At 54.3% G+C, this 27,007-nt stretch overlaps 12 protein-coding genes across 12 annotated transcripts; 8 read left to right on the forward strand and 4 right to left on the reverse strand.

Annotated features, from left to right (window-relative positions):
* Window positions 1–178: 178 nt before the first annotated feature.
* J7T54_000423 (uncharacterized protein) lies at window positions 179–1,773 on the forward strand (the record flags this gene model as incomplete). Its single annotated transcript, XM_051508709.1, has 6 exons — window positions 179–322; window positions 388–416; window positions 546–600; window positions 677–918; window positions 992–1,016; window positions 1,090–1,773. 6 exons carry the CDS (start codon window positions 179–181, stop codon window positions 1,771–1,773), a joined length of 1,179 nt encoding a protein of 392 aa, XP_051360181.1.
* A 704-nt stretch (window positions 1,774–2,477) lies between these two features.
* Window positions 2,478–3,488, forward strand: J7T54_000424 (uncharacterized protein; the record flags this gene model as incomplete). Its single annotated transcript, XM_051508710.1, has 1 exon — window positions 2,478–3,488. One exon carries the CDS (start codon window positions 2,478–2,480, stop codon window positions 3,486–3,488), a length of 1,011 nt encoding a protein of 336 aa, XP_051360182.1.
* Window positions 3,489–5,657: 2,169 nt separating this feature from the next.
* Window positions 5,658–6,953, forward strand: J7T54_000425 (uncharacterized protein; the record flags this gene model as incomplete). Its single annotated transcript, XM_051508711.1, has 1 exon — window positions 5,658–6,953. One exon carries the CDS (start codon window positions 5,658–5,660, stop codon window positions 6,951–6,953), a length of 1,296 nt encoding a protein of 431 aa, XP_051360183.1.
* Window positions 6,954–7,548: 595 nt separating this feature from the next.
* J7T54_000426 (uncharacterized protein) lies at window positions 7,549–8,502 on the forward strand (the record flags this gene model as incomplete). The annotated part of the gene is made up of 1 exon (XM_051508712.1): window positions 7,549–8,502. One exon carries the CDS (start codon window positions 7,549–7,551, stop codon window positions 8,500–8,502), a length of 954 nt encoding a protein of 317 aa, XP_051360184.1.
* Window positions 8,503–10,371: 1,869 nt separating this feature from the next.
* On the reverse strand, window positions 10,372–10,777 carry J7T54_000427 (uncharacterized protein; the record flags this gene model as incomplete). Its single annotated transcript, XM_051508713.1, has 2 exons — window positions 10,372–10,570; window positions 10,623–10,777. 2 exons carry the CDS (start codon window positions 10,775–10,777, stop codon window positions 10,372–10,374), a joined length of 354 nt encoding a protein of 117 aa, XP_051360185.1.
* Window positions 10,778–13,817: 3,040 nt separating this feature from the next.
* Window positions 13,818–14,252, reverse strand: J7T54_000428 (uncharacterized protein; the record flags this gene model as incomplete). Its single annotated transcript, XM_051508714.1, has 1 exon — window positions 13,818–14,252. One exon carries the CDS (start codon window positions 14,250–14,252, stop codon window positions 13,818–13,820), a length of 435 nt encoding a protein of 144 aa, XP_051360186.1.
* A 1,829-nt stretch (window positions 14,253–16,081) lies between these two features.
* J7T54_000429 (uncharacterized protein) lies at window positions 16,082–16,630 on the forward strand (the record flags this gene model as incomplete). Its single annotated transcript, XM_051508715.1, has 1 exon — window positions 16,082–16,630. One exon carries the CDS (start codon window positions 16,082–16,084, stop codon window positions 16,628–16,630), a length of 549 nt encoding a protein of 182 aa, XP_051360187.1.
* Window positions 16,631–16,918: 288 nt separating this feature from the next.
* J7T54_000430 (ras-related GTPase) lies at window positions 16,919–17,727 on the reverse strand (the record flags this gene model as incomplete). The annotated part of the gene is made up of 4 exons (XM_051508716.1): window positions 16,919–17,209; window positions 17,257–17,477; window positions 17,557–17,639; window positions 17,693–17,727. 4 exons carry the CDS (start codon window positions 17,725–17,727, stop codon window positions 16,919–16,921), a joined length of 630 nt encoding a protein of 209 aa, XP_051360188.1.
* A 1,922-nt stretch (window positions 17,728–19,649) lies between these two features.
* On the forward strand, window positions 19,650–23,252 carry J7T54_000431 (stress response protein nst1-like protein; the record flags this gene model as incomplete). Its single annotated transcript, XM_051508717.1, has 1 exon — window positions 19,650–23,252. The coding sequence occupies one exon, from the start codon at window positions 19,650–19,652 to the stop codon at window positions 23,250–23,252; it is 3,603 nt and encodes a 1,200-aa protein (XP_051360189.1).
* A 451-nt stretch (window positions 23,253–23,703) lies between these two features.
* On the reverse strand, window positions 23,704–24,540 carry J7T54_000432 (uncharacterized protein; the record flags this gene model as incomplete). Its single annotated transcript, XM_051508718.1, has 1 exon — window positions 23,704–24,540. One exon carries the CDS (start codon window positions 24,538–24,540, stop codon window positions 23,704–23,706), a length of 837 nt encoding a protein of 278 aa, XP_051360190.1.
* Window positions 24,541–25,652: 1,112 nt separating this feature from the next.
* On the forward strand, window positions 25,653–25,946 carry J7T54_000433 (peptidase inhibitor i78 family domain-containing protein; the record flags this gene model as incomplete). The annotated part of the gene is made up of 2 exons (XM_051508720.1): window positions 25,653–25,757; window positions 25,809–25,946. 2 exons carry the CDS (start codon window positions 25,653–25,655, stop codon window positions 25,944–25,946), a joined length of 243 nt encoding a protein of 80 aa, XP_051360191.1.
* A 200-nt stretch (window positions 25,947–26,146) lies between these two features.
* J7T54_000434 (PUA domain protein) lies at window positions 26,147–26,822 on the forward strand (the record flags this gene model as incomplete). Its single annotated transcript, XM_051508721.1, has 2 exons — window positions 26,147–26,160; window positions 26,213–26,822. The coding sequence occupies 2 exons, from the start codon at window positions 26,147–26,149 to the stop codon at window positions 26,820–26,822; spliced, it is 624 nt and encodes a 207-aa protein (XP_051360192.1).
* Window positions 26,823–27,007: the final 185 nt, after the last annotated feature.

Consider the following 27,007-nt stretch of genomic DNA (forward strand, 5'->3'; position numbering starts at 1 on the left):
CAGAAGGGCTGAAGGGGAACCTGCCGTGCCGTCTCTCGGCAGTCCGATAAGTATCATTTGGCTCCTTTTCGCCCCATTTCTTACACTCGGGGTCCCAAAGCCTCCACCCTTCAACCGCCGGGACCAGGACGCCTACGCGACGACAGCAGCAGCCGTAGCTGCCATCACCAACATGGAAATGGACGACATGCCCCCCCTCGCGTACGGCGTCATCACAGCGCTGTTCCCCATCGCCGTGATCACTATCCCGATGCGCATCTGGGTCAGGGGAATCGCCCTGCAGGACTTGAGCTGGGACGACTGGATGATGGCTAGCATGACGGTACGTACAACTCCGATGCAGTCAGCGAACGAAATATGCAGGCTAACGAACGCTACGGCATACAGATCTTCTTCCCTACGCAGCAAGCCATTCTGTAACTTTTCCTCGACAAGGGCGCCGGCGTGTAAGTGCATCGTGTTGCGTGCAGTCCTCTCCGTCGCCTCATCCGTCAGTATGGAAAGGCACATTGCAAAACAGAAAACTTAACCGGGAGATGCATCAGGCACCTTGAAGTAGTCACGGCAACACGACCCGAGGTCATGACAGATCTCCTCAAGGTAGGCACACCCTCGCGTCCCCATACGGTTTTGTGGACGAAACGTGTGAACGCAACTAATACAAGACGGTGGCCAGGGTCTCCTAGCGGAGGAGTTCTACTATGTCTGGATGCAGTTCAGCGTCAAGATGTGCTTTTTGCTCTTCTTCTTCCGTCTCTTCAGCGAGCGGCCATTTCGCATCGCGCTATGGTCTGTTATTGTCTTCCATGCCGGGTCCACCATTGCCATATGGCTGCTCTATGCCTTGCAATGTCAGCCGCTGGAGGCATTTTACCATCCTAAGCTCTACCCTGACGTCAAGTGCATCAGTAACGACATGTAAGCTCCTCTGACAAAGCGAACAACAACAATGGGAGTTGGTGACCTTTCGCTAACACTGCCGTTCCCGCAGCGCATACTTCATTCCATACTCTCTGGTGAGTCTTGATGCAACATCCTATCCACTCTTTCACGGACCGCTGAGTTACTGACATGAGTAATGACTTGAAGAATCTTTTTGTGGACGTCTGCATCCTCGTCCTTCCCCTACCGACCATCATCACATTGCAAATGTCGACCAAGAGAAAGCTAGCCGTCACTGCCGTCGTCACCGCCGGCGGCGCTGCCGTGCTGTGCGGCGGCCTGCGAGCCATCATCCTCTCCGAGTTCGCCGAGTCCCCCGACTTCACCTGGGCGCTGGGCAAGATGGTCATCATATCGGCGGTCGAGATCGACATGGGCATCATCGCCGCCAACATGCCGGCCATCAAGGCCTTTTACAGGTGCTGGCGGCAGGACAAGCTCGGGGCGGGCCAGGGCAAGTACGTGGAGGACAGCAGCGCGGGCCAAGCCTCGACCGGTTCCCGCAGTGCCGGTCTGGAGCTGTCCAGCGACGCGCCACGGTCCAAGCCTGGTGTCGCCGTTTATGTGGGCCCCAGGGAACGGCTGCCTTCTACGGAGAGCGAGAGGGAACTCTGGGAGCTCCCCAGGCAGAAGCCCAGGAAGGCCGAGTACGACAGCTCATGGCGCAGTGGAGAGGCCTCGACATCATTAAGCGATGAGAGCTTGAGACACCATACATGCCTGTACCTGTATGATGTGAGGTTCAGGTCGCAAACCAAGTCGCCAGAATTGCAATGGTTGTTTATAGCGGCTGGAAATGAGTACCACGGGCACATTCTGTCAGTTTCATGATCATGCCGAGCTACGTACAGAGGCGTGCTAGAAGACAAGCGCCACCGCATTGAGCCACCAAAAGCCAAAGACAGCACATGCAGATAGCATGAGGCGTTTTCGACACGGGCATAGTCTATTGAGCCTAGGCCGACGCCGAGACGCATTTGGATACGTTGTGGTTAAGCATGCTAGTCCGTTGGTTTGATCATTTCATCGGCCGCGAGCAGTACGCCAGCATCATCGCGAGCAACTTAGCCGCAATGGTAATCCGAAACGACGAGCGGGGTAGTAGGGAGTCGCCGTTAGATTAGGGACCGGTGTTTTCTTGGGTATTATCAAGACAGCCCCTTTTCTGGTGTCGTTGCAGTCGTGGAATTGTGGCGAAAGTGGGAGGCCGAGGTGGAGAGAGGCGTGACCGGAGCTATGGAGTCAATGATCGTTGGTGGAGGGGAATCGAGTAGGTAGGAAGTTCGTGACGAGACGAGGAGCATTTTCAGCACTGCGTGTTTGTTCCGCTTGCTCCGAGACATACATATAGCCATTGGTCAACACCAGACGCGGCACAACATGAAGTTGGGTAGGACAACGTCAGTCACAGTGTCAGGGGCGCCAACCAACGGCCAATGATAGGTACGTGACCTGCTTTCATGGCCTTCATAAAGCACCATGGAACCCCGCTCGACATTAACGTTGAAGAACCCAGTACCTCATCCTTCTTGCCAATGAGCATACGACTGAATGAGACCCTGCACACCATGGGAGAGATCAAGACAGAGATCATCAACGCAGCAAAGCAAATCGGCGATTTAGTCGACTCGCTCATCCTCCGCCATGCACCAGCAAAACCGCTCGAGCCAACAATGTATATCGATCTCGAAGGTGTGAACCTCTGCCGTGAAGGCACACTTTCCATCTTTACCCTTCTCATTGATACTGGCACGCCGACGCCAAGCGTTTACCTGATCGATGTATTTTCCCTCGGCATGCAAACATTCGAAACCACCGGTGCCAAGGGTCAGACGCTGAAAGACGTCCTTCAAAACGAGAACATCCCAAAAGTATTCTTTGACGTCCGCAACGACGCAGACGTCTTGTTTGCACATTTTGGCGTCGCACTACAAGGAGTGCAGGATGTTCAACTTATGGAGAGCGCTTCGAGGGCGACTGCGCGTTCTAGAAAGCATCTGAACAGCCTAGCCAGGTGTGTTGAGCAATATTCGCCAGACAGGAGAGGTCTCGCCAGCTGGAAGCTGGCAAAGGAGAATGGGACAAAACTGTTCAATCCGAAAAGTGGCGGCTCCTTTACAGTCTTTGAGAAGCGACCAATTCCTAGTGAGATTATTTCTTACTGCGTTGGCGATGTTCAGTATCTTCCCCAGCTGTGGAAAAGGTTTGAAGTAGCTGCCAATATGCAGCGGGACTTGGTGAACAACGAGACCAGGGAGCGCGTTCTGGCATCTCAGAGACCCGGGTACAAACCGAATGGCCCTAGTCGGACGTTAGCACCGTGGAACGAGGACCAGAACAGAACTCTGGACAGGTGTCATGGACCTGGTCCTCGTGCCCACTTCGATGATGACGAAGCTTGGGATTTCGACGATGACAAAGTTTGGGATTTCGATTATGAAGAAGACTTTGTTTTCAGTACATACGACGATTGGGTAGACGATAGTCCGACAAACTGTAGGGACATCATTCCCGAGTGGGATCTCGACCTCTACTACTCCGACTAGTCGTTGCGCAATATTCATCAATGCTAGCCAACATCGTTTCCTTGAGAAAGAATCAAAAAGATGGAGGTCCTTTATGCCTTGTTCGTAGCTAGAAAATGTTTCTACAAAAGCTAGCAATTGTCTAGGATATCTTGATCCCGCCTACTTCTGCGTCTTCATACCTCCGAGCAGATTGGGACCCTCGGTGGTGACCCTTGCACTCCAGTGCTTATTGGATGCGACAGAGACAGAATCATGACGGCTACATTCTCAAACGAGCTCTTCGATTTGTGGATTCTCTTCATAGATGCCAAGCATATGCAGGTTCGACAGGGGCCGGGAGCTGAAGCTGACAGCAAGTGGAGACGGGGAAAAATGGCCGATCTGTGATCGGTTTCTGGCTCGTTGAACTACCTCTGATTCGCTGGAATCCTAGGATTTCAAGAAACAGCCTGGGCATGAAGAGCCAAACTTCCCTCCCGCAGGCTTCTCGACCAAAAGTCCTGAGGTGGAGAACTCGGACTTTGATGGTGGTGGCCTAGCACTTGCGTAAGAGCTCTGTACGCATGTTCGTGGACATGGTGTGTTGAGTACGTATATAACACCAGGTTATAGAATGGCATGTCCACGTTGAAAGAGGCAAATGGCAATGTGTTCAACAGCAAGTTTATGTCGCATCTCTGACGCCCAACGCTGATCGAACGATTACACAATGCCGGTGCTGTCCTCAAACACGACCGAGGCCTTTGAACCTCGCCCATATTTGCAAGAGCCCGAGAAACCAGCAAAAAGGTCCAGTGGATCACTCAACGGATCGACCGTGGGAGAGCAACGACAACATATGCACTCAGGGGACTACAACTCCTTCCCAGCCTCGAGCCACGCAGCAGCAGACCAAGCGTACTCGCGTCGATTGACACGAGAGAATCTCGATCGTCTGGAAGAGAACAGTCCATTCAGCTCCACCGGCTTGCTCGGAAAACACTACGAGATCATCAAGCAGCAGAACCAATTCCAGCAGTGTGACGTGGACAGCCAGGCGCCAGAGGACCTTTTCACCGTGGCCAGCTCTCCCCCGCAGCGCCCCAGTCTCGCGCGTTCAAGAACAGGGAGTGGACGCCCGACAAGAAAAGCGTCAACTTGGACATCGGCAAACACGTTCCGCATGTCTCGGGGTGATAGCTTCCAACAGCAGCAGTCAAAGCTTTCGGCGGTTGTTGTTGAGGATTCTGTCGCTTGCGAGGATGATGACGTGCCACTTCTCGATGTTATAAGTCGTAGTGGAAGGCGTCTTTCGATACCACGACCCAGAGAGTACGTCGGTCGGCGCGGGACGTTGAGATTTGTGTGATTTTCGAGCATCAGACGGAGGGTGGTCGTTGAGCATCTACCAACATGTGAGAACAGACAGACCTCGCTAAATTCAACAGCTGGACTCAATTTTATCTCCTTGTCCTTTGAAAAAGCCATCGTGTGCTGGTGTGTTTGTTGGGTCGCTTGCTTGGATGTTGTCTTGCAACGACGACACTATGCACACTTGGGGTGATATGAAGGTCAATGTTCTGGGAAGCAACTGAAAACTTCCGAGTACTAGACTCGGGCATTACCTGAGGAGACTTACGCGTCTTGTGTCTCAAGTGGAAAATTCAGCATGCTGAAAGAAGACGTTGTAAACGTGCAGGTCCCGGTCTCCGTTCACGGGAAGGTACATAACGCGCATGCACCAAAAGCATCAACATGGTGATTCTCCGGGACAAAGCCGAGATCTTCACTTTCCAGACTAGAGCTCATCTATATTGACATCAATTCCTTGACTTGACCAGTGCAAGCACCTGTAGAAGTGGCAGTGCCGCCGTCCAATCTCTTGCCCTAGCTTTAGCTCTTGCCAGACACCTATAGGCTAAGCCTTGCACTCGATCCCCGTCAACCCCCCAAATCCCAACACTTCCGACTTTCACCATCTTCTTCATCCACACCAGACACCATTTCGTCACACTCCCTGGATTTCTTTCCACAATATTGCCCGGCGGGATAAGCACTCTGCTTACATGTCTGCTGTCATCATTTGCTGGAGATTGACTCACAGGCCGACCCCGCTTCAGTCTTGTCTTTCTTGATCAACAGCAGGTACAGCACGCTCCAGCTTGCCGCTCTCCTTTCTGACCTGTCACAGCCGCTCAAGGTAACAACATGGGTGGCTCAGTGTTCTCTTCGGGACCTGATTCTCTGCGCACTCCTCGCATGCCCAAGGACGTCTACTTTGACCGCAAGGAGCGCATCATAAGCATCTTGCAAGATCACTTCCAGACAGTCGATACGCCCATCGAGGGGCCTGAAAAAGAGGACTTTGGCGACATTGACATCGTTCTCTATGGGTTCAAGTATCGGAACCCGTCCAGGGAGAACATCGTCGAGCTTTTGGAGTCCGAATTGTCTGCTGTGCGGTCAAAGATTGTCAACCACGAAGAAATCTCACTAAGTGTCGCCATTCCATGGGACATTGACTCCGACTCCGAGTCCAGCTCCGACGGGTCCGTCAGGACTGCTATTCGCGATGGTCCCGACACCCCCCCTCCTCCTGTCGATTACATCCAGGTCGACCTTCGCGTGTGCGATACTTTCCACCGTCTGGAATGGGTTCTCTTTAAGCATGCCCACGGCGACGCCTGGAACATGATCGGCACGATCATTCGCCCCTATGGCCTGACCGTCGATGAGCAGGCTTTGTGGCTGCGCATCCCCGAATACGAACACATCAACCGCAAGCGCGCCCGTATCGAGCTGACGACACACCCGTTTGAAATTCTCGATTTTCTTAATTTGGATTCCGATGAGTTCTTTAGTGGTCCGTTCGGCAGCTTCCACGAGCTCTGCGAGTTCATCGCGCTTTGTCGCATGTTCTACGTCCCGCCGCTCGAGGACTCGTCCGACGAGGCTGGTGGCCCGTCTGCTGAAGGACAAGACCGCCGCGAACTCAAGGCTAACGACCGCAAGCGGATGAAAGTACGTCCCGGCTTTCGACGATGGATCGAAGAGTACATTCCCGAGTGCCGCAGGGAGGGCAAGTATGTGCGTCGCAGGACGAACCGTGAGGAGATCATGTATGAATGTTTTGATCGGTTCGCGGTTGAGAGAGAGTACAACGCGCGGAAAAAGGAGTTCATGCAGGAGCAAGAAGCGGACTACATATGGACAACGCTCATCAAGGGATCGATTCCGGCACCTCCCGCCGACAGCACCGACACCAAAGCGCAGCAGTACCGTGGAACTCTCGTCAAGGCGCTGAAGAAGATTCTGCTCGAGGACAACAAGAGCTACGGAGTAGTCGCGCCTAAGATGCGAAACAGCGAGGGCTCCTGGGACTTGGATAGAGTCAAGGCGTGGATCGAAGAGGTCAAAGACACGGTGGGCAGGATTGCGTACGATCAGCAGTACGCCGCGTACCAGGAGAAGAAGGCTGCTCAGGCAGCAAACAACGCAAACTGAGCAGAGATTCTCTGACAGAAGAACGAAAAGGACACATGGGGGTTTCTATGGAAATGCGCGGTTGGGTCGTTACGGACGTGTGGACGTGAAATACAGAGTCTGGAAATTATAGTCGATAGCCACAAATTTTGCAGAGCCCTAATACAGTACTTATGACAGTCTTTTGGTTGCATCAGCTACTTGTCCGTCTGAACCAGGCCCCAATAGGGGAACGCTTGGCATAGGTCAAAGAGCAGTATGGGCTGTGCAGATACTGATCACCACCTGATGGCCTGCTGAAATACTTTTCTCCTCTGCTGAGATGCACCAACCTCCTGAAGCAACATACTCTCCTAAGAAAGGCTTCTATTTTCTCTAGTCCTTACAAGCACCTTTCTCTCCTCTGCTAAGACACGCCTATCTCCTTAAGCATCATACTCTCCTAAGGAGAACCTTCTTTTTTCTCTCGTCCCTACAGAAGCCTCATCAAAGACTTCAAGACTGTTTACGCACCTCCTCTCCGAATCCGGCTCACCGTTGCACTGGCTCTATTAACTAGCTATCCAACGGATCTAGCAACTCTACTTGTGCAAAGCCTGAAGCAAAGCCAACCAAAATGTGTCACGAACAGCAGGACAATGGAGAGAATGGTGAGAGGCCTAATTGCTTAAATCAACTTCCTCCCCAAGCTCGCGGTGCTGCGCAGGCACAGTCTGGACCTCCCTTTCGCCGCTCCATCGATTGGTACGAGGTACCCTCCTACGAAGACCACCCCTTGCTGGCAACTCCCCGTGTCTTCGGTGCCTCGGGCACACTCTACGATAGCTTGAACATTCCCGTGCTAGCACGCGGTGGCTTCCTCGTCACTCTGCCTATGCACGCCTTGTGCGTCTACGCATGGTGGCGAGACTTCTTCACGGACCTGCGAGCGTGCAACTACTCCTTGTCCCTGGTCATGGACCCCGTTCTCCTCGGTCTTGTTCTCGAGATGACTGTTCACCCCTGGACTGTCACTGGCTACGAGGCTAACCTCACTCTCGGTCTCGTCATTGGTGCTACGGATCTCGCTGTTTTCCTGGACATGATCCTCGTCGCCGAGCGTCTCTCCCGCCTCTTCTCTCGTCTCATCGGCATCCGTGTCTTTGCCCGCGACCCGTGGCACTCCTCTGTTTCGCTGGATTGGATCACGTACAGGTCCGAAGAACTTGCCGGCGCCTTTGAATACCTTCTCCGCCACGCCAATCCCCCGACACCACGGTACAGCGCCCACGCCCTACAAATCTTGAACTTGTACTGGGCCGTGATTCCTCAAGAGTACTGGCCCATGACCACGGCGCACTTCTCGCGGGAACTGGCTGATGGCCTGGATGGACAAGCGGCGAGCGCTCTGCAGAGTCCACAGGACTGGTTCGTGAACGAGGTCGATTATGTGGTGGATCACATGCTGGCGGATGACGTTGCTATCAACCAGGAGTACCCTCGTGAGGGACCTCTGGTGGTTTGGGCGCGGCCGGTTCCTGAGGCGGCGGCGGCTTTCGAGCTGGCGCTGCGTGCGGCTGCTCGTCGTTAGTTTCGAGACTGGCTGATGCGGCTGGTGCTGGTTTGGCTCGCTTGGGAGGGAAACCTCGAGCTGCCGGTGGTCAAATTGGGATAGGGGGCGTTTTGTTTGTTATTTGGTTCGGGAGGCGGTTATTGTTTGTCCCGGCGCAAACAGGGGCTTGGGGTTGGGCTTGATTTGAATGAGAGTGCGGTATTTGACCCCATGCACTAATTGGAATCCAGCTTTGCACGTTGTGATCGCTCTTGATTGTTCTTTCTGGAAGATGCTGTGGTGTTCGAAGAGGAACCTACGTCTTGTGTCAATATGTGATCCGCGTCCAAAGCCACTTGTTTCCGATCTTCGGGCCTGAAAGCGCCATCAATCTATGGATTGTCCATAAAAGAGTGATCGACTCGGCTTTGTTATTCGCATTTCTCTCTAATGCCCGAAAGCTCTTGGCTATCGGTTCCAAAACGAAAAGGATGAACTACATAAAGAACTAGACTTGTTATTCACTACTTGTTCCATAAGGTACCTGGAATCGAAATAGCGCATTTGGCCGTGGAAGAGGACACGGCGATCGCATCTTTGGTGACAGAGCTCCGGCTGGAAGAAACTTTGGCGGTAGAGGCACGCAACGATGGGAACGACGCGTGTTCCGCGGCAGTCAGCGAGATCAATGGCGCGGACGAGGCCAGACACGTCCAATCCGGCATTGGCAGGCGCGAGAGCAAGCCTTTTTGGTGGGAGAAGTCGAGGACCATTACCTGGATGGGGACTTTGAAGGTACGGAGGGCTACATGTACGAACGAAAGTTGTTGGAATATGGCTATGAATACGGCGGGGAAGAAGATCGGACTGACGAAGATTACTTCGTCAACATAGCTGTTGCTGGCGCTACTGAGAATATGGTAGTCTGCGAGTGCCAGTAAACTGACGCCAGTGCTAAGATAAGCGCAGAGCTCCAAACCCCCGAGGATTAACCCACAGTCTCTCTAGGGGAAGACGCTGGAAAACAGACTAAAACAAAGCAGCCAGGACATTTGAGTGAGGATTCGGTAAGTTCATGTTCTTCCTCCAGGCACATCGCTCGCAAATTTCTGCTGAATAAACCCAAGCTGACTGACCCTAGGGATTCTTCAGAAACGACAAGGGAGCAACGATCTATGTTCCGAAAAGGAGCTCGAGCGCCGAGCTCGCGAGCTGCAAGAATCAAAACAGAGTCCAACAGTCTTTGCGTCAGGCTTGACTCTGTCTCAGAAGATTTCAACGCTGAAGAAGTTTTGACATCTAAGAACTTGGAAGCTACTTGTTCTAGACTGTCAGCAGCGACTCAAGGGCGAAGAGATGTCTCGACAGCCGAATCAATCTCCTGCACCCGCAGAATACCGCAATATCGAAACCACGTTCACCTACCGCTTGGAAACTGGCTCTGGTCTTCTTGACCAGCCAGAGAGGAGACCGCCAGCTCTGGTCCTTTTCCTGAACACGCAAAACTGGTCTCAAGGCATACATGCAACAATACTCACAATACCTTCCAATCTAACTAGAGTACGCGCAACAAGAGAACACGGGGGACTTCAGATAAGGAGGCAGTTAGGGCCTGTCAAAGACGAAAACACTTCAAGGATATATAGGGGCAACTTCTCGTTAAACATAGTAGACATCAAAGACACGGCGGCGTTCTCTCCAGTATCCACGCCTCCTGGGTTACCGTGGCACAGCTCGTAGTTGAGTATTCACTCTCGCTAGATAGTTCATATTGGATATGTAATAGTCACCAAAGTAACCCTAGGAAAATGTTTTCATATCGTGAGGAATCTTGTTTTATTGTTCACCAATTGGGAAAATATTTATACCGGCGGAAGAAGCGTTTTCCCCGCGCAGTGTCTCGAAAAGTCACAGCGAGAACAGATGGTCCCAGTCCAGGCGGAACCCCTTCTTCGCCACGCAAATCAGCCCATTCTCTCTGGGCCAGCCCCAGCTAGTCTCGGTCTTCGTGCCGAGGGTGCGCTCGACATGCACCCCGTATTCGATGCGAGGGCCCAGAAGGGCTCGAGCCGGGCGAACCTCAGGGGCGGCTTCGAGCAGAACGGACCTACTTGCGTCAGTCACGTCCATAAGTAGGATGACAGTGTAAGGAGGCTTACATGTCCGAGTCCGTGCCAGAAGAGGGGCGGGGCGAACGGGGAGACTCGACCGTCAGCACCTCGAACTTGACGGTGATGACGAGAGGAGTGGTGGTAGCCGGGGCTGGGGCGACTTTGGAGGGGAGGGAAATGGGGTTGAGGCCGTAAGCAGACATTGTGGTTGTTAAGGGGGCTGCTGGTGTTGTTGGGGTTGGTGTTGGTGTTGGTGATGTTCAAGGGGCTGGCGGAAGAGTTGGTGGTTATGGCGAGGACATTGTTTACATAGCAGTGCGGTCTTAAACAAGTATTACAAAACAAAAGTGAAAGACGGAACAATGTAGGCACAGTGTAGGGCTACGTATGACATTCATTCCGACTTCAACTCATCTTTCACGTCTTTGACAAAGCGATTCGATAAGATTCCGGATGCCAAAGCTCAACGAAAGCTCCTCCAGGCACCAGTATTTCCTGTCCCTAAAGGCTGTTTCTTGTAACTTTTGTTATTTCACACGGAGAAGCTTCTCCCTTTCTTCATCTCTAGACGATTGGGCTTTCCAAGTCTCGTCGACGAGCCAGGCTATTCAAGTGTCCTGCAAACCTCTTCTACAACGCCCTCATGGGACCAGTTCAGAAACTGGAGGATCTTCTACTTCTCCAGCTTTGGGGCTTGCGCGTGGGGAAGTGTTTAGGCCGGGTTCGCCTCAATTGTAAGTGTCCTGGTACCAGGGGTAGGCTACCTTCGCGTTCTCGATTTTCATTTTTCCGTAGTACAGGTGGAGTCGATAGGAGGTAATGTAGGAGCTTTCCTTCTTCGTCTTCTTCTTCCAAGTATTATGTTTGGCGATCTGCTGGCCCACTATGGCAGTCAATAGCTTGATGCCGTCAACAAAGTCGTAGAATATTTCCTTTTCTCGGTTGGACCAATCGTCACTGAACTTGTCATAAATGACCTTCCCCGTGGCTAGTATTTGCAGCATCCTCTTGCCCTTGTGGGCAGCAGGCCACTTCGTTTTGCCGGGATCAACAAGGTAGGAAGGGCGTTGGACTTTCTCCTCTTCATCGTGATATTCCTCCGTTTTATTCAAGCTTCGGAGACACTCCCGAAACTCTATTTTTACAAAACCATGTCCGTTATAGATTAGGAATCTTTAGACTCATTGTCGAAACTCTACATAATATGCTGTGAGGGCTGAAAGTGACAGGGCAAAACGTACATCGCCTTTTTACTAAGTGACAGCAGACAGGGCCAGGCGTGCGAAGGTTTAAAAAGTCTCCCATTTGTCGTGCATTTGCTGTATAAAGCCTATGTAGATAGTATTCCGACTTTTTCGTGAATGAGTATGAATACAAAGCGTGCTTTCGGAAAGATCCTGCCACCAACATTAGCCCCTGGGATTATGCGTGACATTGAGAAATACTCGCAGAAACGTAACCGACCAGCAAAGGCCACAGAAGGAAGCCTTTCTCCGTGGATAACTTTGATGGAACTTGCTAGCACCAGTGTCGAGTTGCAAGAGCCGCTTTCATCGAGGCAGCGTTCCCTGCTATGATCAACGTGGTATATGCCCTACTTTATCACATTTCAGCAAAAGCATTCGTGATATACTTTTACCTCTCTTTGGAGATGTAGGTGTCTCAAGTGAGCTCCCTATCGGATATTGGCAACGAGCTTTTTGTGATGTCAACATCGACGGCGGTGGCAAGTGGATGGAAGTTCTACAGAACGTAGTGAGGTGCTGAAGATCGTCTTCCCGAGCCAATTGTGTCGGCGTCCGAGCATGAAGTCCATACCTCGCAGTTGGAATAGCTGTTTTTGTCTGGTTCTGCAAGAGCCTCAAGTCAGTAGAGGCGATCGTCGATGTTTCCACCGCTTCTCCATACGGTGTCCAACGCGTTAGAGCGTGTGGTGAAAATCTGGCGGGGAAGCTGGCAGTGGCCTGAGCCAGGAAAGTGTTCGATCGGTGGGGGTAATCTGCCTTGATGGGAGGGTTGAACACTTGGCCAGGAAAAGGTTTAGGAGTGATATCTGGGGCAGGCCGCAGACCGAAAGATAGACGTGTGACGGCCTATATGAAGTACAAAAAGTTTTATTGTTGTGAAGGGTGTTTGGTATGGAATACAGCACCTGGGAAGTATTTCTACAATGTTTGGCAAGCTACATGTCCTGGTAGACCATGGGTGGGGTCTCAAGTTTGCTACCTCAGGGACTGGATGCCTGTAGGGGTCAACCTCTCCGCTGATTGTAGATTTTTCCAGACCGCACCACGCATCCTCCATATTTCTTGGACCTTTGTTCTGGGATTCTCTGTTCAAAGAATCTTCTGGCTGAGACTTGTCTCTTCATGGGCCTTTTACTTCCATACACGACGACCAGCTCCCAAGTCGCAGCCACAGCCAGCTTACGGGCCGCCAAGAACGGGAGGGTTTCGAGGCCAAGAGATCGAGATCTGTTAAAATCAACACAACAGAATGTTGAGTCTCATCTGGCGCTTGGAGCTATGGTTTATGCTTCTTCTCTCCTAGATTGCCAATAACCTTCAGTTCAGTTTGAAGAGCGTCGTACCTCCAGAAGCTCATCTGCGATGGGCAACACCGGTCAGCTTCTAATCCATGCTCTCCAGATAATATGACTCTGAATTAATCATGTCAATGTGCATCCTTTGCTCTCAAGGGAGTCGTGGCAGATTGTGCACAGGTAATGTAATCATTTGTGTGCTTGCCCCTTTTTTACACACCTCGACTAACGATTGACAGGATTCCGCCTCTTCCGAACGTCCTCAAACCACGAGCCTGTCAAGGCAATACAGGCTTCGACCGAAGAAAATGAAGACAACTTACAGCAAAGGTTTCAGCCTGATCATATCCCATTCTCGATGATCCGCTGGCCTCGTCCTTGCTCGCAGTCGTGTCCGTTGGCGATCGACTAAAACAATTGTAAAAAAAATGTCGCATTTCAAATGTGCATATCGTGGCACAAGGTGAATTGATTCAATCTCTCTGGACATGCTTGAGGAAATCTTGCCGTCTCTGCTGATGAGCATGGGATTTGCCTGCCTTGTGAGGAAACCTGGACTGATGGCAGACTTGCTTCCGCCGTCTAGTTCAGAAAGTTCAGTGTGGACATGGAGGATGCATAGTGTCCTTTCGAAAAGCGATCATTCTGGAGGTCTCAACATGATGAAATTGTAGATTGCAAAAACTGACCGCCATCTCGCCTCACTCGACCCATTGTACAATTGCCCGATCCCATAGATCCGGCGCCAAAGTGAACACTATATCATTGGCCACCTTTCCGACAATCTTGGTCCCTTCGACAGCTATGCACACACCCTTGCCCGCTATTTCGCCTGCCCAGACGGCCTTGTCGAGAGCGGATGCAAACTGATGCCACGCAGGATTGATCGTGGGGCGCACAAAGCCCACTGTCTCGAACAGATACGTCTGGCTTGAGATGCCACGCAAGATGGGCGCTGCGTTTGGATACTCTGCCTCAAACGTGTACGTCTCCTGCTGTAGCTGACTTCGGCCAGCGCTGTCCGGGACCGTCCAGTCGGAGCGGATCACCTGCGTCTCTTCGCTGGCTACCATCTCGTCGTATTCCCTCTCTGGTGATTCAGAGACCTCGACCGCGTCATCAGAGGGGGGTTTCATTGGCGGCTCGGGCTGTGATCGCAGTGGTCGCCATAATGAGCAGGTCAACGGCTTGCGCTGGTGATCAGGTTCTGCCTTGTCCGAATGCACACTGTCGTTCATCGGGTTTTCAACCAGATCCCAATCCTCTTCATCACTCAAAGTGTTGTCTGCAGAGCTTGACTCTTGGAGGGAGATCTCGAAATGGTGGCTTTCACTCGCGAATTGAGGTCTTCCGACTGTGCTGGGAGAGTGGTGCTGGCAATCGGAAGGGGTGGACGGTCGATGCTTGTGGCGACAGGCAACGGGAACAGACGGCTGCCACAACGTCGAAGATACCGAGCTTTTTTGTGATGCAGAGCGTGAGTCTGCGGAGTCTGGTGCGCTCGGTGAAGCTCCTTGAATTGGGTTGCGGTGAAGGAGGCTTTTGAGTTGTGGACTGAAGCTCCGTGTCTGCTTGTGGTGGCTCGCATTTGGTCCCTTCCCATGTAGCCAACGTCGGATTCTGATTGATTCAATGGAATCACCAGCAGCATCTTGTGCGTGGCTGCGATGGTGTCTTTGCTGTCGTTCCTTCGACGCATCGCTTTCGCCAATGTCTCCCGCTGGCAAGCACATCTTTGCCTCTTGTGGGCTCGAAGAAAACTCCTGAATTGTGGAAGTCCCTTGTACTTTCGTCTCGCCAAAGACTGCATCATCTGAGCCATCAAACAGTGCTTGCAAGCTCTTGACGTCGTCGTCGCTCCATGCAAAGCGATTGCTGCGGATACAGCTATCATGGCGACCGCGGCCCATCTTATCAGATTGTGGCGCCATTTCTCTTCTCAAACTGATGATAGAAGGTCTAGATTGATGAGTTGCTGTCGAACTGGGTGAATCAGCTCGTGGGTCGAGTTTGCTCGGAGATTATGGTATGAGCAATCGGTACGTTCAACACCTTGTAAATCCGGATAATAGCTGCAAAAGACTCATCAAACGCTTTGTGCTAGAAATACAAGCAAATACAAGGATCTGGTAGCCTTTGGCGAAACAAAGGTTTGCAGAAAGCACTGTAAAGTACAGAACGGAGATACTAGGATGGAATTTTTTAGTAAAGGGGGAAAGAAAGCAAATTCGTCATTCTGGACCCTTGAAGATACTGGTAGTCCATCCTGTACAGCTTCTAACAAAGGTTAATCAAAGTCGTGAGATCCTGTGACTGCCTAAGGTACCTTGTGTTGTTGTGGCTTCTCACTGAGTTCAGACAGGTGGGTACTAGGCTCGAGAGGCCGAGGGTTATTCAGACACTCTCGTACTGACAGCATCGCGATTGTGGCTTGGAGACTTCCCTAATCGATACAAAAGGCTCCAAAACCTGAAGTGAAAGTAATTTGACAACTCGCGATGTCTTTTGGGACTTGAAACTTTGGGGGCCTAGGCAGTCGACACCGTGTGCACCACAATGATGGCTTCACACAAGACAAGAGGTAACAGTCCCACAATCGCCAAAGTTTGTCTTCAAAGAAACACTGCTTTGTAAGTCTCAACTCTGACAATAGATGCAAAGTACGTACCTCTGATACTGAATGTTGATGGGCGTTGCCAGTTGCAGTGCAGACGAAACACGTGACCCAGTATATTAGATACGTATCTCGAGCCTTACCCCTGAAGGCTGACTGCTGCACCAGCCACAGCTGGCGCCATAGTATCTCGCATCAGGCTCACCAGCCACATCTGAAATCTACGACGCGCTCGCAACTCCCAAATTTATCCTGATCCATCTCGAGCAGGTCGAATTATCACAACCATCTCTTGCCAGCCGCCGGCGGCCTTCTTCCTCTCTATTAGCAACAACGGTCTTCACCGCGATCATGGCCTTTCCTCCCACCTTCCGATGGCTGCCCAGCCGCGCGACGGTCCTCCCCAAGACGACCTCTCTGGCCGAAAGCTTCACCCGACTATTCAGCACATCGCCCATGGCGGCCCTCAAATCGGCCAACCCAGACAAGGCCAACAAGCGCAAGAAGAAGGGCGGTCCTCAGCGCTCTGAGCATTTCCTCAAAGTGCGCACCCTCCGTCAGAACATGTTCCCTCCACCACCGGCCCCCCTACGAATGGCCCGTCTACGACACCTGCGTCACTGGACGATCCACCGTGCGTGGCTGCTTTTTAGGCGCCAGCAGCGCGAATCAATGGAGAAGGAGCGCGCGAGGATGCAGGCGGGCATGTACAATGCCTGTGAAGAGTTGAGAACGGTCAGCGGACCCGGCGAAGACAAGGGCGTGGGCTATCTCTACCGTGTCGCCATGGAGAAGAAGGGCGTTTGGGGCAAAAATGCAGTACCCATTGAGTACGCGCGGTACCAGACAGACTACCCCGGAGCAACACCGTGGAATCACGACTGGAAGAGGCAAACCTAGGCCAGGTCCCGGCGGATCATGTACATCTGTATCAGTAACATGTAAAGCGGCGTTGGAACAAGAATTCATCATTACTACCCAAGGGTACCCTTCTCGCTTTTTTTCCAGGCCACCCAACGCATTCAGAGTAGCGCCAGCCCATGTCCAACCCCCTACCCAGCACTCGTATTAGTACAATTATGACAGGTGAGAAGCGATGATGAAAGAACGCTTGCAAGCAAAATGGAAATGACGGCGATGTAAATGGCCGCTGGTAGCAAATGGCGATATATAGTCCGGGGGCACCTTTCATAGAATCACGCAGCATCCAGTGCTCTCTCCCTTTTCAAACGTCAATAGCGCGGCGCGGGTGGCTGCTTCGAACACGTCGTCCACACCCTCGCCGCTCAAGCTAGAGCATTCGAGATACCGTTTGGCATTGATCTCGCGGGCCGCCGCCTCGCCGTCGTGTGGTGTGACGAAGCGCATCGATTTCTTGCGCATCTCCTCGATCATGACTGGATCCTCGCGGAGGTCTTTCTTCAGGCCCACGAGGATGACGGGAACGTCTGCGCACAGTCGATTGGCCTCTTCCACCCACTTGGCTTCTGTCAGCACGAATCTTCGGACAGCATTGGCTCACCTACCTTGTGTTTCACATTATCTAGCGAATCGGGTGATTCGATTGAGAAGCCTATTAAAATGACGTGGGCTTTCGAGTAGGCCAGCGGCCGTAGACGCTCGTAGTCCTCTTGCCCAGCAGTGTCCCAAAGGGCAAGCTGTACCGATTTGCCATCGACTCGGCAGTCTGTCACATAGTTCTCGAATACGGTCGGAATCTGATCCGCGTCAGTTGGTGGCTTGGCATCTGGAGAGGCCTCGTTAGCTCACATAATGCTATCAAAGTTAGCAGCCGCCTTTCGAATCCCCATTGTCCAGGAAAGTACCTACTGTTGGGAAATATCCAAGTGTGAAGACGCTGAGAAGACTGGTCTTGCCACACGCTCCGTCGCCGATGATGACCAACTTCCTGTGCAAGGCAGGTCAGCTCACTCCATCTGCGGCGCGACGTTTCGCCCGTACCTGCGGATCACGTTCTGCGGATTTGCGGACGACATGGCGATTATACGAAAGCAAAGAGGATGGGTTCGACCGGCAAGATGGTAAAGTTGGCCCAGCGTAGTAGGACCTTCAAAGCGGCCGTGTCGCTGTGCCAAGGTTTGCCCCGTCGTCGTATGGATCCGATCGATGGTCTGTTGCGTTCCGAGGTACTGGTCGTTGTAGCGATGGGCGATTCAGGGGGGGAGGGTCGTTGGAAGAGGAAATCTGGCAAGGTTGACCGTCGAAATACGAAGTGTCAGATTCGCTCCAGCGTCCAGTCGTGAGGCGTGGGCTGTTTTTTTCCGGGGTCCGCGGTGGCGGGACTGCGTGCTGTGATACGAGAGGACAGAGCAAGGCTTAGGACTTGGAACGGTAACGATGAAAGGTGTCCTACGGTTTGGCCGTAACTTGACAGATGCGGAATGCGCGTGAATGATTTATGGTCGAACGGACGGGGAGGGCTGGATTGGATTGAAGCTGGGGGGCTTTGCTCCTTGGTCGGTCCCCCGTCCATTTGTTAGTGGACGCACGTTGGTACAGGGGGCTGTGCTGCGAGCCTGCGATGCACTGGAGGGGGGGCACCACTAACAAAGGGTCACAGTCGCACAGCGCGCTGATCAGATGCAGGCTTGGACGCTCTGCATCTACCAGAGTCTGAGATTGATGATTGTAGTAGGCTAGTAAAACTGGGCGTTCTGAGAATACCTTACTAACTAGCCATTGGGTTTGGGCGGCCATCTACTTTATTATAGTTTCGTGGGCTGAATCGTTTGTCGACAGTCAGGGTAACAGACGGTGACTGCGCCTGGCTGCCTCCCAGATGCCCCAAGATGCCCCAAGATGCCCCAAGATGCCCCAAGATGCCCCAAGATGCCCTGATTGCACGTATCACAAGGAAGCGACAACGTATGGAAGACTCGCGTGCATTCAGCTTCCTCTCTCTCCTGTCTGTAGTCTGGACCGAGAAACTTTGAAGACATGGGTTTCTATTCTTGGTAGCAGACTCAGCCGTTCCTAGTTGAGGTAGTGGCTTAAAGTTTATATTGTTCTTTTCGTTCGACATGGTTCGAATTGAGTTATTGGGCCATCACGGCTTGTGAATGACGCGGGCGCTCATTCGGCAATACCACATTTCTGATGATGATGACGGCGAAAGGCACGGACGCCTGATTTGCTCAATCATGTTTTGCAGCAGCGGCGTGAGCGCATTATCCTAGATGACTGCGCAAAATACAGTAACGACTCACTCAAACATCAAGGTGCGATTCTCGACAATGCCAACAGATAGATATACACAGCTTGCATATTGACGGGACTTTATACCTTCTAAAGCCAGCATTACTCCCGGACGGACGGCGCTCACACAATCTCAGACTCGATAAATGCAGCCATGAGCATGAATACCTTCTTCCAGGGCATTTCACAACATGATCGCCATTGACATCCTAGGGTAAGTAATACAGAGCCACTAAAATACGTCCCGCCTTCTGCTGCTGTCCTGGTTTAGCCTTGTCACGTGCCAATGCACAAAGCCCCACTCCTTCCTCCCCCACTGGACGTGCCTGCCTGATGTACCATCACTGCACAGGAACACGCAAAGTGACTTCCATCACCTTCCAGCCCGTCAATCTCAATCCCAGCTGGCGACATCGCCAACACAACCTTTGCACCAGTGTTACTACCACCACCGACCCCGACGACACGGCAGCAATATCATACACGGGCGAATCTATCAAGTTCAGGCATTCCATTATCAGTACGGAGTGAAGAAGTCCCCAGGAGCCCTCCGACTGGAGCCACCCCCTCCCTCCTCTCGACTGGCGTCATTCGTGAGTGCCCTCAGCCTCGGGTTCCTTGTACCTCGCTGCGTTGCCTCTGGTGTCTGACCGCTTGCAGGACCCTCCCTATGCCACCGACTGTCCGCTTTTCGTGATCTACGATGCCGGCCAACCACCAGAAAACGGCACACCAGGCGCCGGCATCGCCTCGAAACACGGCAAAGTACACCAATAAGGACGGCTCAAAGTTCATCACCGTGCCCAAGATGGCTGCCTCTGAGTCTTCACAGCCCTCCACGCCGACCGCACCGAGATCCGATGATGCGCCGCTCGGGGCACCGCCCGACGTGAATGCGACAGCAGCAGCACCTGCTGCTCCGACAGTCAACCGCAAGAAGCAAAAGCGACGGGCGAAAATGGCCGCGAAAGCTGCAGCCGAGCAGGCCTCCAATGGGACTGCCTCACCAGCACCGGCGCCGCCCGCGACCCCAGCCACGCAAGCTGGCCCTGCCGACTACTACGACGAGGCCCCGAGCGACGACGATGATGACGACGACGACGAATTGGAGCAAGAGCTGACCAACGGGGACCGGAATCATCATAGCAGTAGTGGCAAAAAGAGCAAGAAAAAGAAAAAGAAGGGCAATGCCTCGGTGCAAGCCTCGATAAGCCCGCCGCCACAGACGCTGGAAGAGCGCGCGTCCGGCATCTCTAGGGATAAGATCTGGAGTACCAACAGCCAAGAGGAGCGAGAGAGAATCAAACAATTCTGGCTTGGACTTGGCGAGGAGGATCGTAAATCACTCGTCAAGGTGGAGAAGGATGCTGTGCTCAAGAAAATGAAGGAGCAGCAACGGCACACGTGCAACTGTCACACCTGTGGGCGGAAGCGAAATGCCATTGAAGAGGAGCTGGAGGGGCTGTACGACGCGTATTATCTCGAGTTGGAGCAGTTTGCCAACCGCGGAGACGGCACTTCAATGTCTGCGATTCCCGGCGACTACTTTCGAGCTGGCCTCCCTCCACCTAGGCCGCCCCCGCCGGCGCGTGGGCGCATAGTCGAGCATGTGGGTGACGACGACGACGAGTTGGAGGAGGAATACGAGGAAGAGGATGAGCCCTACGGGGAAGAGGACGGGTTGGAAGATGACGTCTATAGCGAGGACGAAACCTTCGAGGACGACCAGCATCCCCACCATGGGCATCATGGGCATCATCATCACCACCACCACGGTCACGACCATCACTACTATTCCCCGCACGATCACCGCGACAATACAGACTTTTTGACCTTTGGTAACAGCCTGCAAGTCAAGGGTACGGCCCTCCTTGAAACTTTTCTCCGCAGATGTGGTAACATGGACATAGGCGGTATTCTCACCGTGGCGGATGACCTGCTTAAGAACGATGGCAAGCGGTTCATTGAGATGATGGAGCAGCTCGCTGAGCGTCGTATGAAGCGGGAGGAGGATGCTGAACTGCATTACTCCTCCCGCGCATATGGCGGTCACGCGCCAGCTCCTGCCGCCAACGGTGCTTCCTACTCAGCTCCCCCTCACGGTCACGCACCGCCTCCGCCTCCGCCGCCGCCTCACGATGACGAGTACGACGACGACGAGGAGGAGGACGAGGAAGAGTATGAGGACTCTAATGAAGAGGAGTACGAGGAAGAAGAGGTATACTCGAACCCGTCCGTGATGCCGCATGGCAAGTCCCATACTGAGTGCTGCTGTCAGGATCCAATGACGGAGGAGCAACGCATGGAGGAAGGCCGACGCATGTTTCAGATCTTTGCTGCTCGTATGTTTGAGCAGCGGGTTCTGTCCGCATACAAGGAAAAGGTCGCCAAGGAACGGCAAGCCAAGCTGCTCGAAGAGCTCGAGGAGGAGAACCGCAAGGAGGACGAGCAAAAGGCACGGAAAGCCAAGGCTGCTGCCAAGAAAAAGGAGAAGGCTGCCGAGAAGAAGAAGCAGGCTGCTGAGGAGAAGGCGCGCAAGGAGGCTGAGAAGGCTGCTGAAGAAGCTGCGCGATTCGAGGCCGAGGAGAGACGCATCGCCGAACAGCGGCAACGAGCCGAGGAGAAGCGAAAGCAGAAGGAAGCGCAGAAGAAGGCGGAGGAGGAAGCTCGGTTGAAGAAGGAGGCCGAGCGACAGCGGAAACTCCACGAGCAACGCGAACGACAGGCTGAACAGGAGCGCAAAGCCCGCGAGGCCAAGGAACGTGAGCGCAAGCTAAAGGAGGAGCAGAAGCTGAAGGAGAAAGAAGCACGCGAGCAAAGGGAACGTGAGGCCATTGAGCGCAAGGAGAAGCAAGAGCGTGACAAGCGGGAGAAGGAAGCTCGCTCCGCCAAGGCTTTGAAAGAAGCGCAGGAAGCCAAGGAGGCTCGAGGCAGGGCCAAGGAGGAACGGGCCAAAGAAGAGCAGGCGTCGAAAGCTCAGGCACAGGCTCAGGCACAAGCGCAATCGCAAGCCCAGGCTCAGCCGCAGGCGCCAGCACGTCAGCAGTCCATCGTCCTCCCTCAGCACGGCTCGAACCCAGCCGATTATGCGTCACCCAAAGTTCCCGTGGCGACCCCTGTCATCCCGAACAAGATTACGGCGGCAGTTCGACCACGGACATTGTCACAGCAGCAGCAAGACGCGCTCGGCCAGAGTGCATCGACCTCGCACTCTAGCCAGGAGGCGTCGCCGCATCCCGAGTCTCAGTCCAGCCCTAGACCTATTGGGCCGCAGCAGCGGAAAGAGAGTGGCAGTCTGACGGGTTCGTATCCTCACACGCCTGTGCAAATGCCACCTATAGGCATGGCACCGCCCCCGGGGCTGTCGCATCACGGACCGCCGCCTCCAGGGTTTATGATGCCTTCGGCACCGCCCGGGTTCCGGCCTCCCATGCCTCCTCCTGGCTTCAACGGACCTGCTGGTCGTGTATTTTCCCCCGTTCCAATGCCGCCGCCAGGGTTCGGCCCGGGGCCGGCTGATCAATTTGCGCCACCTCCGACACACCATCGTCAAGGATCTGCCAGTTTCGACGTCCCCCTAACGCCTGCGCAACCCATTGGACGACCCACCCCCATTGGCCGACCTGGTAGCATCACTCGATCCACAGGGGAGCAGGAGAAAGAGACGGAGCACTTGGGCAGTCGCGCTCTGCTAGACGACGAAGACGACCTAGAATCTGTGCCCCTGGTTCCGGAAGGGAACCCCGGCAGCTTGCGGACGCGACCACCGGGCCCTCAGCCAATGGGATTTGCTGGACAAAGCCCCTTTGCCGACCAAGGCTTCAACTTGGCTCACAACCCCTGGGGTCCCTCACCAGTCAGCACAGCTGGCAATCCCTTTGGAGGCCCGGCCGGACTATGGAGCTCACCTGTCGTGCCCAATGCCTTTGGCATGGGATCTCCGGCGCCCATGTTTGGCCATGCGCGGCAGCCACCCACCGGCCCTATAGCGCTGAGGTCCATGGTGTGCCAGACATGCCGTGAGCTCGTGAGCCACGGCCAAAGTGACGCGGAGGGTTTCATCGAGCTACCTGTCTTGCTGGGGTTGATTGAGGACCGGTACGGGAAACCCGAGTACGACTTGGCGGGGCTGCTCGACACGGAGGGCAACGCCAGCAATGGCGGCGGCTCGTTTGAGACCAAGCGAGTACGTGGTACGGAATCTGTGCGCTGGGTGCCCGATGATCACTTTGCGCGGTCGCCACGCAGCGCCGGCCAGATTGGGAACCCGTTGGGCGGGATGAGTGCGTCTGTGCGGAGCCAGTAGGGACCTTCTTCGCGCCAGCCGTCGGGAGAAGGCGATGCTCTCAAACCCGTCCCGAACATCTTTATGGCAGCCGTTGTGGACAAGTGGGGGAAGTAAGGGAGCGGAGAACTGTGACGCGTGTTGTGCTGTGGTGAGACAGACATGGCCGGTCATGGTGTGTGAGACTTGTCAGACGTGCAGCGTCTGTGCGAATAGACTTTGTTCGATTATGCTTTGCAAAAGATCCCTGTCCCTTGATGCTACCCCTCTAGAATTTCACAAGTACACATGCCTGCCTAAGTAGTAGTAATCCAACAGTTCGTCACGACAATGTGGCGAAGAAAACAAAACGCCAGTGCCCGTGGTGGGTCCTCGGCTTTTCCATCCCCATTCCCTTTGCTTCTGGCGTCTCTCAGCATGGCCCGCGTAGTGAACTACCTGCCTCACCCAAGTCTCCTCCCGGCGGCTGCACCTAAGAACGGTTCCGGTCAGCAAAGGGGTCGGTGCTGCCGGTACTGGCGTCCCGCGCACGCTGCTGGGCCATGAGGGGCGCACGCTGCTCGCGGGCCTCGTCGGCCTTCTTCTTCTTGGTGGCGGCGCGGACGAGGGCCGTGGCCTCGGCCTTGGCGAGCAGACGCTTCTGCTCCTTGCGGTCCTTGCAGCACAAAAAGGTCAGGGTGCCGACGCCGCTGATGGCGAGCACGCCGAAGACAATGGCGATGACGATGCCGGCGGCGTCGAGCGAGTTCTGCAGGTTCATGCACACCGTGTGTCCCGACTTGTCGAGCGAGCAGGTCTTGTCCTCGGCGCAGACGGAGGTGGTGGTGGTGATGGTGGAGCAGTCCGTCTCGGTCTCGACGCCGCCGTTTGTCACGGTCTGGCACTCCTTGGTCTTTGTGTCCTTGACGGTGAAGCACTCCTCGCCTTTCATGGCGGTGCGAGGGAAGAGCGTGGGGATGGAAGTGCCGGCGAGATAGGCGGCGTCGGCGTCGCGCGGGGCGAAGGTGGCGGCGGGCTCGTCGACGACGGCCCTCTTGCGGCGCAGGTCGGCGTTGGTAGGGAAGAGGAGGGCGCACTCCTTGGCGAGGATGTCGGCCTGCTGGACGGCGTCTGCGCAGCCGGCGGCGAGCAGGCACTCGGAGACGTCGTCAATCTCGGCGGCCCTGGGCAGGGACTGGAGGCAGGATGTGAGGTGGGCCTGGTCGGGGCAGTTGGCGCGTTGGGCGAGCGCGGCCGCGTTAGAGGAGAGGCATGGCTGGGGGACGGAGACGGCCAGTGCGCCGGCGGAGAAGAGAGGGAGGAGGCGCATGGTGAAGCGGGCGAGTCGAAGGGTGTCGGAAGGGCGTGATGGTGAGAATGGAACCAGAAGTGACGACGATGGGGTTATTATGAAATGGGGATGCGATCGAAGAAAAAGGAGGATGGATGTTGATGGTTGTTTCGGCACGGGCCCTTTTTTTCCCTGTGTCAGCTTGGGCTCTTCCAGTCGTCTGTCTGGAGGTGGACCCCTGAGCAGTGAGGCGCGGCAGTGCAGGCTGCAGAGGGCCCTGGTAAAGCACTGTTAGCTGGATGGCTGTGTAGACGCAGGCTGTGCTAACAGCGGGCCGTCTATTTTTGGCGCCAGTGATCGACTGTAGGCTTTTTGACGTGATGCAAGTGTTTGTGCTGTGTCAGTACGAAGTACGCAAAAACTTCTTCAAGATCACAAGTGTAAGCACTCCTTCTGGCTTTCTGGGAACCTTTATGCACGAGTTATCGGTGCTTACTTGATGCTGACGCCCATGGAGAAATGATGGTAATAATGTAAATGTAAGACTGGTCTTATGCCGGCTCCACTTCGTGGTGGTTCGCGCAACTTGTTTCATGCCGTTCCTGGCCGTCAGTGGTGGCGGAGCCGACTGCTCCTGCGCGTTTCACTGCCGTCTACTCACATGAACAGTAACATGAATTGCTGCTTGCCCATGGCCGCGCATCGTGCAGGAATCTAGTCTAGATGTAGTCGCCAGAGGTGGCCAGTTCGCAATTGCCTTCTGGTCAAGTGGCTGGAGCTGTGGCTTGTTCAGCTGCTGTCCTGGAAACACCAACAAGGGGCGATCGGCAAATGGGCAAACCAAGATCTGACAGTAGATTGATTCACAACAAGTATCGGAGGTATGTTGGCACTTATGCAGAGCACAGGGTCTTCTTCTACGTAGTAAAACGAAGCCCCCTCGTACCAATAGGCCTACCGGTCTTGTGCAGCGTGAACGGCTGCCCATCTCCAGATTCCCAAAGTGCACGTGCGACGACGTCATCATGGTCACCTCGAAGAAGATAGCCTTAAACTCCCTCTCAAGCCCGACCTTGCTTTTGCTTTCCTGTCTTACCATTCTTGTCATTGCATACCTCTTCACCAAGAACACACACACCAACACCGTCAACATGCCTCTCGTCACCGGCCAGTCCACCAACCCCTCCAACCCTACCGAGGAGTGGCAGAACAAGCTTGTCGGCAAGACTCTCCACGACGAGGAGTCGGGAGCCACAGTGAGCATGACTTGAAACTAAGCAATGGCCATAGCCGTTCTAACCAGTCAGACATTTTGCAAGAAAGACCTTCCAGAGGGATGCCGTGTCATCAAGCCGGGCACCATGGTCACCAAGGACTTTAAGGAGGACCGCCTGAATGTGCACCTCGACGACGAAGGCATCGTCACCCATGTTCTGCACGGTTGATTCCGTACTGTCCAAGATGTAAACGATAATAATAATACACACTCATGATCAACTGTCACATTTCACTGTTAACATTGCGTGCCGTGCCGTCCACCAAATCCTGTTAAGGCGCGAGCTACCCCGCCAAATCGCGGGGCATATCCTGATTCTTCGCCCCCCCACCATCATCAACGCGTCTTCATCATCCCCAGCTGCCCATCATGTTCAAGAAAGAGTATGGCCCTTCTGCGCTTGCACTTCCGGCCTGCATACACTGACACGTGTAGCCTCCAACCCGGGACGAAATCCAAGCTCAAGTCCTCGGTCCAGCGATCCCTCCGAGCCGCCCTCTTGTCCACCTACCCACTCCTCACACCATACATCGACGATGTCCTCCCGAAAAAGGGCTCGCTCGAGTCCATGAAGCTACCCGACCGCAACACGCTGTACATTCTGGACGGCTCGACGCCGCTCTTCTACCAGCAAGATGGCCCCGGGGGCCCCGTCATCCCGCACCTGCGACTCGTGCACCGGTACCCGCAGTGCTTCCCGACGATACGCATAGACCGCGGCGCGATTCGGTTCGTACTCAGCGGCGCGACGCTCATGGCGCCTGGACTGACGTCCAAGGGGGGCCGATTGCCTGCCGACGACGCGGATCCCGAGGATCTGCCCGAGGGCGAGGAGATGGAGCAGGAGGGGGACGAGGAAGGGCGGTGGAGTCGCGAGCTGAAGCAAGGCGAGCCGGTGGTCATCATGGCCGAGGGCAAGACGGAAGCGTGCGCCGTGGGTACGCTGGCCGTCGGGACAAAGGAGGTCAAGGCCAAGGGGAAGGGTCCTGTGGTGGAGGACGCGCACTTTCTCGGCGATGGGCTGTGGAGGATTGCTGTGGATTGAGTGCTCCGAAGGGGGCTGCCATCCTATGCGCTCCTTGTCCTGATCCGGAACACACGAGAATAGATCGCTCCCCATCAAGTTGGGAACCTGGAATGCAATCTCATCCCTACGCGGAGCACAACTACCCTTGTTGTCGTAGTCATGGACTTGATAGGGAAACTCAAAGTCATTGGCAACGATCTTGT

Source organism: Emericellopsis cladophorae (genome assembly GCF_022114955.1).
Source record: "Emericellopsis cladophorae strain MUM 19.33 chromosome Unknown NODE_48_length_181081_cov_114_058711, whole genome shotgun sequence".
Classification (NCBI taxonomy): domain Eukaryota; kingdom Fungi; phylum Ascomycota; class Sordariomycetes; order Hypocreales; family Bionectriaceae; genus Emericellopsis; species Emericellopsis cladophorae.